The 13,801-nt window shown below is 35.4% G+C and overlaps 1 protein-coding gene across 1 annotated transcript in view; it reads right to left on the reverse strand.

Moving 5' to 3' along the window:
• The window catches only part of SPTLC1 (serine palmitoyltransferase long chain base subunit 1), a gene marked incomplete in the record, with an annotated part of 26,978 nt that overhangs the window by 6,446 nt on the left and 6,731 nt on the right, over positions 1-13,801 (reverse strand). The window contains 7 exon segments of the mRNA XM_072415053.1: positions 661-778; positions 1,878-1,932; positions 3,684-3,780; positions 4,303-4,398; positions 5,709-5,816; positions 6,541-6,630; positions 8,459-8,588. Coding sequence (XP_072271154.1) covers positions 661-778; positions 1,878-1,932; positions 3,684-3,780; positions 4,303-4,398; positions 5,709-5,816; positions 6,541-6,630; positions 8,459-8,588 — 694 coding nt within the window.

A 13,801-nucleotide genomic window follows, 5' to 3' on the forward strand; every position in this document is an offset into this window, starting at 1 on the left:
AATAAAACATTGTCCGAGATTACGGCAATTTTACTATTAAGTGAAAGTAATGCTGATCTTATGTAAGTGCAGTGAGATCAGCTCTTATTTTTTCCCACCTTTACAGTGCGCAACGCCACCCAATTTTGCACCTGCACACTGACACAGGATGACGTGTCAAGAGACCGTAAAAAAAAAATTAAAGATGGCGGCGGCTGGTGCATCCTCTATGGGCTGGATATATACTGTACAGAGACTAGGGCTTTGAAATTTTAGGTTGTTCTCTTTTGGGGAGTAATGATCACACTAAACTCACTTTCACATTAATCCTCATTATACCCAGTTTCAACCTTAAACATGGTTGGGGGTATGCACTGATCTTCATTCCTAACTGAAGTTAGCAATGATTTAGCTGAACGATTTATTAAGGAAAACCACAGTATGACACAGAAAATACAGCCTATGTCACGGGAGAGGGATCATATTTCATCATCCTATGGCAAGGGTATTTCTGTGTAAAATCACAACACTAGTCTCAAAGGACATGGTTGAAAGGGTCAAGGAAAAGTCTGCTGGATCTGGCAATGATTAGTGTCAGTTATTATAATACTTTGTCATTGTACATATGTGGGAGTTTACATTAAATCAGAGTGTAAATCAATGGTCATTTATAGCACTTACATAATCCACAATATCTTGTAGGAGTTTTACATCTTTTTCCCGGCATCCGGTGCTTTTCTCTAACTGCAGATGAAATGCAGGGGAGATGCTCTCTCCAACAACTTTCAAGCCCTGAGTACTGAATAAAACAGACACAGGATAATTTACAGAGGAAAAAAAAAAACAAAGCAACAACCTTTGCACACTAAGTTTTCTTTATTTTTTCCTTTTGACAAAAATTTTGAAGAAAATAAATTGCGGCATCTTCCACTGGATTGGTTTTCACACAAGCAAGTCATTTTTTTTCTTGAGCTTTACAGTTTTTGCTGCTGTACTCCCTTATTGTGTAAAATTGTAATGATTAGAGAATAAAACAAAAAGTCAGAAGGATGTGATAATGACTGAACAGTGACCTCACCAGCAGGCTTAAATAGGAGAACAATACGGCTGCGCCATTATTGCTATAAGCATTTTAAAGTTTCCCACTACCTCCAGGCAATCCTGTGTGTTTTAATGAAGCTCAAGGAAAATTAGAGACAGCTAGGAGAGGATTGCTGGAGGTTTTCGGTGGGTCACAGGAGATTGGAGAGAGACATCTGCCACATTTCTTGTGAAGGCTGCAGTTGCCTAAGGTCCTGAGCCAAAACAATCTCAATAGGAGAAGACCACTTACACAGATGATCTTACTTTTAGTTCAAAAGAAAATACAATCACTTGCCTGGAATCTAGGTTCATTGTGCTGTCAGATAACAGAAGGTGTAAACATGTAAAATAGAAAGGTGCTAAAACTGGACAGAAGGTCAGAATGTTTTGTTTCCAAAACAAATATGTAGAGTTTAAATATACAACATTTTTTTTACATTATAAATTTGGGAGAAGAGAACATGAGCTAATTATAATATGTCAAGACACTTCTATTATTAGTGTTGACTAGTGTCATCAATCTCCCAAAGATATGTGGCTTAATCATAGGCAGTGAAAAAAAAACAAAAAAAACATAATGAATAAAATAAAAGAACAGAAGGACAGGGGGACATGGCAGTAATTTCAGAACTACCCTTTACCCCTCCAGCTAAAATAACAGCACTGATTTAACAAGCGCCCTTCCTTATAAAAAGGATTAGTAAAAAGTATTTAAAAGAAAAAAAGTTATTAGTCAACTATTAGCCAACTTTCAAAATATGACCACATATCAACCAAAAGGAATTGATATACATGAAACAGCAGCGTACACTCACCGTTGCAATGCTTTGTGAATACGCTTGCACTTCATTCTCAAGGTGTGGAAGACTTCTGTTTAAAGAACAAATCGCATGTGATGTTACAGAATGCCCTGACAACACGGACATAAAAAATTATATATATTACCCGCCTTGGCGGTATTCCCGAGTGTGGCTCGAGGTGAATTTTATGTACCAAAAGAGGTAACCCCGAGCCAAAGCGTCGGTACGCTGGGGAGGCTTGGCCCGGCAGGAAATTTAAAAAGCAGATTACATTGCAATCTGCTTTTAAAACATTGATCACAGTGATAAAGTTATAAATCCAAAGGTTTATCTATTAGTGTACCCTTGTTTAGACAATTTTTTTTAAATAAAATTATTAAATTAAATTATTATATTTTTTCATTATTTTTTATAATTATATTATAATTTATCATTTGTGTTTCAAACGTTATCATCACCAGGAGTTTTTCTTAAGAATTACAGGCCTAAAATATTAAACAACAATTTCCAAGCAAAACAATGTCCCGTTTTCGACATAAAAGTACTGACATAATTAGACCGCCAGGAAGGTTAATTCTCTAGGAAGTCTACATACAGTATTGTTTCAGCTTACTATATATTCCTTAAATTGTGGCAACTGCATTATTTATTTTCAGAGGTCGATTCTGACAGTTAAACACCTACTGTCTTAGGGTGACTGCACATGCTCACTGCAAAACATGTATAAAGCAGGGAATTTACCACACTTCCTGTACCATTGAGGCCAGAAAAAGAAATAGGCGTGTGGTTGTAAGCAGAACAAGAATGCACAGAGAGAATTTAAAATGTTTTAGAAGTTTGTGCCATTCTACACACTAATGAAAATGTGTTTTGTCTGAAGGCCTGTTTGTCAGAGCCTAACTGTCCAGTTCCCTGAATCTCAGGAGCTTCAACAGGTCTCTGTTTTATCCACATCAAAATAAAATGTTCTGGCTGGAGCTGTATCATTAATCGATAAGATTATACACTAACCATTGATTTCTGTTCATTCTGAAGAAATGCAATAGGATCGGTTGATATATGTTTAGCATAAGTTTTATAGTTTTAATTTTTAATTTCCAACAAAATAAATCTATAGCCAATCAAATGGGAGTAATGTAGGATTTAGAAGTTAAAGCAAAACTCCAGTCAAATATATTGAAATTAAATAAAAAGCCTATTTAAAGGTAAAGATAACAAAAAATTGAGCTGCAATATTCATATTCAATCCTGATATTTTTTTACTTTGTTTTCCACTGTAGGAAGTCCTTAGCCTGATGGGCAGCATCATGCAATCCACTTCCTCTGAGCCATCTGGGATCCAACCCAGATTGACAGGACAGTGAAACAGGAAGAACTGTGATAAGCTTAGTTCTCTGTCATTCTCTGCTTTCTATCAGCATGCTTGTTGTCAGCTTTACAGGAACTACAAGATACTAATAGACACCTGATGAAATGGACATGCTTTAGTGTTGGCATTGAAAATCCATTGGATTGTATTAATGAATAATTGAGCTGCATAATTACACTTATATTCCTAATCAAGGACCATGAACAAGTATTGCAGCCAAAAAACCTAGAATGGCTCAAAAGAACAAAGTAACACGGCAGCAATGCAACTTTCAGAAGCAGATAATTTTCAGAAGTGGTCCACAACAGACGCCTCAATTTTTCTATTCTTAACTGGTTCATGATATACAATAATGACTAATCACTGTGGTTAAGAAACTGAAACAACTTGTAAATAATTTAATGTTTTTGGCATTATGCACCAATAGAAATATATTACAATTAAAAAGGTACCTGTGTTTTCCTCCATAATGTTAAGACCTTCAATGGCGGCTGAAGCTAACAAAGGAGGCAGAGAGGCTGAGAAGCAGTAGCCTTGTCCAGAAAGTCTCTGCAACAATTAAAGTTTGAACATCAAAGTCAAGTTTTGCAAATTCACAATCCTGAGGTTTAAGAAGCTGCCCAGTTATGTTTACAGTCCCTTTTCTTGATATTTAGGAATAAGCTATTCATACAATCCCTTTATAAAGTACACATACTAAGAACCCCAGGTAACTGGTTAAAAATATTTGTTTCTTTGGCTACTAGGATAGAAAGAATGCCACAGGGGCAGCAGGGACCCACCATCCATTAATATAATTTTTTTAATTTCTACTATGGTGTCTCTCATTACTGTTAACTTATTAAAAGAGAACTTTAGAAGCCATAGCAAAACAGATTTCTTGCCCCTATGGCTGTGTGTTTACACACTTGAATGTGCCAGGCTTTAGGGGCGTGTACTTTCTTTTTCTCATGACTGTATATCCAGGGCAAAAAAGAAATAAATCCTCTCATTGTGTGTTAAATTAAATTATTTATTATGTACTAAAATTATTTCTGTGTACTTGTAGCAAAGTACAAAATGAACACAAACCTGGTGATCAATAACAAATGATCGGCCACAGCAAAAACCTCCGATAGAAGCTAAAGCATTCTCCATGTTTGCACTGATTAAATCAATGTCATCAATCTAAAGAAATAAAAGGAAAAAAAGTTGATAGTTTAATACAATGAACTGTTTAATAAGAGTACATCTCTTTTTTATTCAAATCTGATCTACTTTTAATACAAAGCTTGTGCTCTGAATTCTGTTGCATGTCACATGAACAAAAGTCAGACTATTAGTCAAGTAATCTGGGAATATAAATTTAGACAGGGAAAATTCCTTTAATGCCAGATAAGGAATAGGGAAAGTTATTAACATACATTTCTGTTAATTTTTAATTCAATAGTTACTTAGTTATTAATACACTGGAAACAAAAGAGCACTTAAATTTACAGAAGATCTATGAAATAAAAAAATTTAAAAAAAAAGGGCCCAATACAGGCTTCCGAAAAGCAAATTTGTGACAGTGCCATTGGACCGGAAGCTTTCTTCTGCAAATAATACCTATAAATCAGTTTTAATTGGCTAGGGATCAAGGCTGGCAGCCTTGGATTACAGATTTATAGAACACTCCTTTTGGAGACCCCATCGCTTACCTACGCTTAGTAAGGATTTATAACTAAGGTTCATTCGTTAAATAATGACTGTTTTGTGTTAAAATTCCAAAGAACACTGAACTAGTTTTCTAGCACATTTCAAGGCATACATTGGTTTACACTACTCTGCATGAGAACACAAATGGACTGAAAAGCAATTTAATAGCCATAAAATTAATATCAATTTCCCTTGCTGAAAGAAAAATGAAGTCATGCTCTTTAATTTGAAATACTTCTACTTTGTTATTGCCTGGGACACATTTTAAAAGTAATGGTTTCTCATTCAACGTCTCTTCTAGAAAATATTATTACATAAAAAGACTACATTTTTGTACCTACCATTTTCCTCCTTTTATTATTCAACCTTTTTATTAAACTGTGCTAGATTTCAAGAAGCTGAAGTTTAATATTACATTATTTTCACTTTCAGACCAGTCACTCTTTTGATCATTACACACACACACACAAACACATATATATATATTTGGATTATTACTGGCTTTTTTAAAAGCTTTATCATCCCATGTCAAAAATGCATTTAAAATGTGCAAAAATAAATGTGTTAAAATAAAAAGTACATTTCATTTTTTTACAGTAAAATCTTGTGCTTGAAATTAAAATATCACTCACACAGGTCAGGATTTGGGACGTCCAGTGGTTGGTTGTGGAACAAAAGTTAATTTCCCCTCTGTACATGCCTCAGGCAAGATGTTTAAAAACGGACAAATTACGTAAGGTTAATCTTTAACTAATATACGTTAATTTACACTAGGCAACCTTTCTTCACAGCACACTTACATTAATTCCAAAATGTTCAGTTACTCCACGGCCGTGTTCTCCTAGTACTCCAAATGAAAGACTTTCCTCCAGGAATATTCTTACTTTGTATTTGTACTTCAACTCAACCTGCAATTTACAGACGAATGTTTAGGGGGACCGCGATTTCTCCACTAAAGAATAATGAGAATAATAAGATACAGCTAAGCTACCACCATGACATGCATGTGCTGGTTTACATTATAGTTTATTAAAAAAAAAAAAAAAAAGTTTGTACTCTTGGACAGCTTACACGGCAGTGGTGGATAAAACTTGTACCACACATGCCTGAATCTATTAGAAAAAAACAGCTTAAAATTGGGTACCTAATGTAAGAAGGTATCCTTTGTTCTTAAGGGATTTAGGATAAAAATTATTAAATTGCCTTCCAAGTAAAGCAGACCATGAATACTGCTAGTAATTAGAACCAAAGTACATTACAAATACAATATTGTTCGTTTTGGATTATTTCAGAACATACATGTAATGGTTTCTGTCAAATTATTTAAAGGAAATCTCAAGGTAAACCCCTAAATATAACCTTGACATTTTTCAGGGCATATCCCAAATACAAAAAGGTTTCTCATTCCTTTATGAAACACCTAATGTGCGTTCCTTCTAGTACACAGGGGCAAATTCAAATAGGCCCACAGCGAACCGAAACAATGACAGCCACATTTATGAAGTCTTGTCTTTCAAAACACCCCTCATCCCCTCCCGGCCACACACATATACATAATTTAACACACCCCCTGTATCCCAGATAAACAATAGACATAAAACATTCTGTAATCTAGACATATTACTGACATACCAGTTGTGGAAGAGGGCATATATCACCCGTGTTAATATACAGTCCTTCAACAACGATAAATCTTCTCGTCACTCTGGCCTTGCGTGGATTCTGATTATTAAACAAGAAACTTGGGGTTAAACAGCACAAAATCACAATAAAACAGACAAGCGCTACAATATTTTATTATATTCACTGCCCGATACTCTAAGGAGACACACGCTCCTATTATTGGCCATTCCTTCCATGTTTATTTTGTAATCTGTCGCACATTTTTCCTGTTTCACGGTTTACTATTCCCATGTTGGGTCATGTACATTTTTGTCAGCCGCAAACAACGTGAAGCTTTCCCAATATACATCAGTGTGGCAATTTTTCATGCAACACCATGTTCTTGGCAAAGTAGGTTTCTAAAGCCATCTTGCAAAAGCCAAAAAGGGGAGGGAGTGCAGAAATGGCAATAAATCAGATTGTTTGTTATATTTACTTTGTCAAAGTTCTTTTCCATCTAAACATCGCTCTCCTGGGCACTGGCCCATACACAGGAACGCCAGTAATTACTCAAATCTGTTACCCGTAAACTTTACAAGAACATGTGTGTGATCCCTCTCAGTGTGGGCCAGTAGGCCATCACTACTTTGGTTATACTTTTTGCTGCAAAGGAAAGATAAAAAATTGATAGCAGTTTTCTATATAATGTATAGATAGAGATTTTATTTAAATCTCAGCATTTGAGGCAAAAAGCTCTTTACCTAGTGGGATAATTTACTTCTTTACTGGAGTCATGTACATTAAATCCTCATGTTCCATTTGTATGCAATTTGTTACACCACATTAAAAAGAGAATGACCTTGTATCCAAAGAAGTTATTATTACTTCTACTTTTATTGGCCAGTTGAGGTTACTAGGCCTCATTTTTCTAGCGTTGTAAAGTAGTCAAATAATTATCATATATTGCCGCAAGTGAAATTTACATGGATACATGATTTAGCTGAAAGTCTTGCTATAAACTGACATCAGTTCAAGTTGTGTTTAATATAAAGGTTTCCATAAAAGATCATTTTTCCCCATGGAACAACTATGAACATACAGATTGCTTCAAAATTATTTCCTATGTCAACAAACTTGCCAGTACAAAGTCTTCTACATTTATGAACTCACACTTAACCTAGAATTTGATTTCAAAAGGTCATTGTTGTAAATAAACTTGCTAGCACAGACAAAACTATTAAATTGATCACAAAGAGAAAACAAAATAAGGGGGAGAGGGGAGACAGAATATATGACAGGAGAAACCATGACAGAGTAAGCTTAGTAATGTTAAAATATAGGATATAGGAGAAGATATTGGATGACTAATAATTATTTATACACAAAGAACTTGCTGTGTGACCTTATTTTGGAAGCAGAGTATTATTAAGTGACATTTTTGCACATAATTTATTATAATAACCAAAAGATTAAAAAAAACAAAAAACACATTTTTGTGGGTAATGAAAATCTCTAAAGATACAGGAATATATAGTGCAGCAAGTGCAGGATCTGCCATTTTCTTCTGGGCTTTACCCATAGAGAAATGATTTTACAGCTAAGGGAAACAACTTAAAAAAAAAGTCAATAAAGCAATTTTTTTTTTGATTCAATACGACAACTAAAAACATTAACACATAAAATGGCTTCCAACACATGTTATGTGCTACCATGTGACTCTGGTGGGAATTCATTCACCCCAAAGGTCCACACACTGTAGAGTGTCAAATACTACAAGTATTTATATGTCCAGTTCCATATATAAGCATGTTGCCTTTACATTTGCTATATACTCAAATGGCCAGTTTTCCAAAGTTTTTACACTACTAGTATTCCAAGGAAAGCATTTGTCTTGTTTTGTTTACTCGTTGTATTTTGAATGAATTTGATATTTTCTATAAAAATTTACCTTTTGGTCTTCCACTTCCTGCTCCTTTAACAATCTCTCCAAGTCATTCATATCATTGTGTTTAAAGTACTTGATGCTACTTCTCGATGCCTGCAGCCCCTTCTGAATTGCAAAGCATGCAGCTTCATCCCTGGAAACGCAAAGTCCAGTTAGCATCAGCACAATTTATATTTATCATATACAGTTGGGTATATACCAAGATTTTATTCTGTCAATATGCCATTAGAAAAGATTCTCCTTATTTATACTAACACCAGTAGATGGCGATGTGTACTAATACACAGTGTGTAACAAACTATACACAGAATGACCCCCTTTGATTATTTTAATTTATTTAAAAAGAGGAGAAAAAAATACAATTTCACACTATGGATGTATTTATTTACATTACTTTATTAGCATTTCTATGGATTACAATTTAGTAAACCACATTTTTGCCACATTTTGTGCCCTATGTTTATACTTGAGTATATAAGTAGGCTGTCATTACAGTTTGATAGATCTAAAGTTGTGTAGTATCAGGCTGCTAACAATTTGACTAGCTTAACAGAAACTTTAAAGAAAATCTGTGCTTTGGCAATGCAAGAAAAGCAGCAGTAGTATTAGGTGGCCAAATACAGTGGTGGAGGAATGAAAGCAGTAAAGCGCTAGAACATTTGCTGCGGAGGTACCAGGTTTAAAACCAACCTGTTTCTTTGCTCTGAATGGGTAAAGGTTTATTTTAATACTGTTTCTAAAAAACACAAAGATTTAATTTTATTTATAATGTCTCTTTCACCCTTCCCAGGACTGGTTAGTCGATTAGGGAGAATGCAAAAATGCATCAACACTGTATGCATCCACAAATACATAAAAAGGATATTACTTAAGACTATAATCATCTTCTCGTTAAAAAAACAATCCTTTACTGGATTTTCCTTTTAGGTGTACAAAGCGAAAAGGGGCAGCACAAGTCATAGTCTTTGTAATAGCTAAAGTTTTAAGTTTTTGGCAGCGCTCTTGCTCCCCTTGCTTCACTTTTCTCCCCACACAGGATCAGTATCCATGTATATTAAAGTATGTTTCTGGGTTTAGATTGCACAGATCTGCACACATGGTTTCAGTCATATATAAATAAAAATAATAACTCTGCCCCAGAGCAACACAGCTGTACTTGACTAATAAAAAGATATGCTATACTGTAAGATCACAGAGAATGAACAATAAGAGACAGACCTCTTACAAGAAAACTGAAATGCAACCATGTAGCATGTTGGCAGTGGAAGATTCAAAGCCACAAGTTAGTTTGGGGAACATGCTAGGAATTTTAGTTCACCTCTCCATCAACACTTTGTTCAAAATAGCAGTTGCCTATAGACTGTACTAACATGTGCATGAGGGAGGCAACAGGCAGTGACTGCTAGGTGTTTGCAAACACTTGTGCAGGCGTTTGGTTGGAGAATAAGTAAACCAATGTGTTGCAATGGTAACCTTTTTTTATAGGGGGTGACTAAATACAGTTAAGTACATCTACACAGTAGTACATCTTGGGGGGGGGGAGCACTAGTATTCCTTTTTTGAGGATATGTAATACTATTTTGGGCACCTACTAAATACATTTTATACACACTTTACTAAACATGACAGATTCTAGAAATTCCGACTGCTCAGAAGTGAGGAGCTTACTAATGGCAAACATCCTTCTAACTCCTTGCCAAAATGTAAATTAGAAGTAGTAGGAAAGCTGTATTTTCAATCAGTTACTTCCTAGTAAGCACATGGCGAAAATAAAAATGACTTCACTTCAATTGCCTGAACTGCTCTGATGGGGAATGCAGAAGCTTATCAAAGATCCTTTAAGATGCATTAACTGTTGTGAGAGGAATGGTGATCCCTGTAAATGATTTAATATGAAGGAAAAAATGTATTGGGTTTCAAAGTAAAACTACAGGTTAGGACTGTTTGTCAGATCATGAAGTTAAAACTGTAATTTAACCATGTTTATAACAGAAGTAAAGTTTTCCAATTCAGCTTTCTACATGTGGCATTTTCTATTGCAGAATTATACACAAAGCTATAGAAATTTGACACTAGTATCAAATAGTCACACAAGTGGATAATTATAAATGGACAAGTAGTCTGGTACACACTGCAGAACTGTAATTGGCTATTTTTATGGCAACAGTTTAAAGGTTCTCTTTCTATACATCAATCAACTTTCTGAATGACACTAAATAAAATTAAATCCATATAAAAGGAGTACAATGTAGAAAGAACCAGTGCTATAAGGCAGTAGACATATGCTGTCAGCTTCCACTTTTTTAAGACTGCTTTCCTCCAGGTATCTTTGAACATACACAGCTCTCTGGCATATCAGAGCACCTTCCCTGTGCATGAGTGACATGCACAGTGAAGTGAGTGAACACCGAAAAATGTGTCTAACACTATAAAAAAGGGTTGACACTGGAATATTGTGGAGGATTTTAAAGGGATTCTCAGATAAGAGTACAAGTGTTAAGGAAGAAACAGACCGCTTAATTTACAATATAAATCATCTATACATGTGTACATTATTAAGGATGTGCAAAACCAAATTTTGTATGTGCAATAAGACATCTTTTCTCGCTTTTTATCAGATTCACAGGAAAAGCTATGAAATTTATGTGTTGCATTAATGCATCAAATGCTAATTGCTGTTTTTTAACATGCCTCCCTTTCAGTACTTTAAACTACTCTACCATATATCTTTGAATATAAAACTGAGATACCTACTTTTACCTGAAGGAAAACAGAAAAATTATTTTTAGAGTATAAACTGTGACAGAGTGTCCCAGTATTTGAAGGGAAAAGTGCTGGATGGTAAATATATAGCACCCAGACTGGGGGTGGTTCTTTGGTTATAAGGGCTCCAGGGGAAGCAAAGTATGTGCTACTTTGTTATGCAGCTTAGGGCAAGAGCCGGTGTTGAGGGCCCAGGAGCCGGTCAAGGAAAGTGAAGGGACGGTTCCTTGGTCACTCGGTCCATGTCCGGGGTTTACTCCTTAGCAGGAGCTCAGGTATTTCACAAGGGCAGACAGTTGCCGGCTGTCCAGAGAGATTATGCCATAGGTTTCCTAGAGCTGGAGAGGAGATTTTGGACTGAGCTTACCAAGACTGCATGAACTGTGGGTGGATTCTGTTTACCACATTTGCATGAACTGTGTACCACAAGTGGACAGAGAGATAGCATACCTGAAGTGAGGCAGCTAGTTGCCAAGCCATTGTTTTGTTTTTTGTTCTAATTGGCTGTGACAATAAAGCCTGCAGGCAGGAGCCTGGACTTTTTAAGTTGACATAAAGCGTTTCTGCCTCTTATTGTGAACTATTTCATCCCTGCTGCCTAGAGCAACTCCCCACCACCACAAGGAGCCTGGACTTTTTAAGTTGACATAAAGCGTTTCTGCCTCTTATTGTGAACTATTTCATCCCTGCTGCCTAGAGCAACTCCCCACCACCACACCACCACAAAACCTAGAGTACAAAAAGCAGCCATCACTGCAAAAGAAATGGCAATATAAAAAAAAGTGAATAAAGACATTACTAGTTATTAATAAAACATTTAATTATTCCCCCTAGCGGTATTCCTGAGTGGGACTTGGGGTGGATTTTACCTGCAAAAAGCGGTAATCCCGAGTCACACTCGGGGTAGCTGTAACGTAAAAAAAACCCCACTTACCTCACCCATTTGCTCTTTTTTTTTTAAACATATTTTTGTGTATTTTTAAAGTTTATTATTAAATTTGTTAAATATTGGACAAAAAAAAAGTAATGCTTTTTGCATAGAAATTTGGACGGAATTAAAATGCTAGAGAGGTTAAAAAAAAAAAAATTACATGGTCTCAATCTGTTTTTTCCACCCCCTCCCCCTTTTTTTACAGGTGAAAAGTAATTTGTATTTGGATCTTTTGATTTTTGTGCATTATTGATCTGTCAAACCAGTGGCAAATATGCTACTCTGTGACATGCCACTAGGTGTACACTTTCAAGGTTGATGAGCTGGACACCCATTTTCACCTAAATCATGGATCTGGTTGCTTTGTTTTCTGTACAATGCAATAAGACCTAATATCAGAGAACCTAATCATTAATGAAAACTCAAAACTGTATTTGTTTTGACTAATCGAGAACAAAACTAAGTTTATTTTTTGTTTAACATAACTCATAAATTGAAAGTTCATTACTAAGAGCATGACTTGTTGTGTTTGTTGCATCGTAAATCTGTATTTGATAACGTACAAGTAGACATACAGAGTATGTAATTGTAACCATACTTTAAACAGCAGTCCATCTTCGTTTACAAACCCTAAGTCTAACCATATGTACTGGAGATGCAGAGCATAATTCCTTCCCAGGCAAAATTTAAATTAAACTTTAAGGGAAAACAGCTAGCGTGCAACTCACTACTCTTCACAAAAGGGAAAGATTACTGAAAAGCGATCAGGATGTAAAATCGTCTGAAACAAACCGACAAGAGTGGGACACAAATAAATATACATACACAAACCTTTATTTCCTATTCACACCAGTGGTATTCCACAAATCCCAGGACAATACATGCAGAGCAGTGTGCCTAATCCAAATTAACATTCTGCTTCCTTAAAGTTCAATGTACCTTATTACACAAATATAAAACAAAACTACCATGGTGTTGGAAGGTCTTTTTTGCCTGAAAGATCAATACCACTATTAAAAAAAATAAAAATAAAAAATAGCCTCTAGCTTTGGAACATGTAACTTAACTCTACATGTGCACGTTCTGTGGTCTGACACTTTACAAGGTCAATTAGTATTTGAATAGATAGACAGGACAATGTGGTATAAAGTTTCTATCCAGCGCTAGAACAAGGGTGACTTGTAAAGTAGTCAGAAAAAGATGTAACAAAAAGATTCACCGCACGTGGCTTCAGAGCAGCATACAACAAATGTTTTAAGGCTGACCCCTTATGGACATATTCAGCATTGCATGCATTCCGAAAACAAATCAATAGGATGATCAGAACATAATAATGAGCAAAGGGCAAAGTGCAACATAACCATTTCTTCATTTAAGTGAAACATGATTGCTTATTATAATTAGCCTGTGCACGTTATTATATAAATATCTGAGAAAACATATATTATATAGCTACTTAAGAGGGTATTTTTACTTTACCTAAAGCTTTCAGCACAAAGAAATGACCTGAAAAACATTTTTTACCCCTCAGTAAAAGTGTAGGTTTACTTTATCCTGCGACTCTGTCTGGGGATAGTTACTTAGCGAAAGTGAACACTGCATCACAAATCACGCAATAGCCCAAAGAATTGTAAAAAAATAACTTTTATATT

Source organism: Pyxicephalus adspersus, chromosome 6 (assembly GCF_032062135.1).
Source record: "Pyxicephalus adspersus chromosome 6, UCB_Pads_2.0, whole genome shotgun sequence".
Lineage (NCBI taxonomy): Eukaryota > Metazoa > Chordata > Amphibia > Anura > Pyxicephalidae > Pyxicephalus > Pyxicephalus adspersus.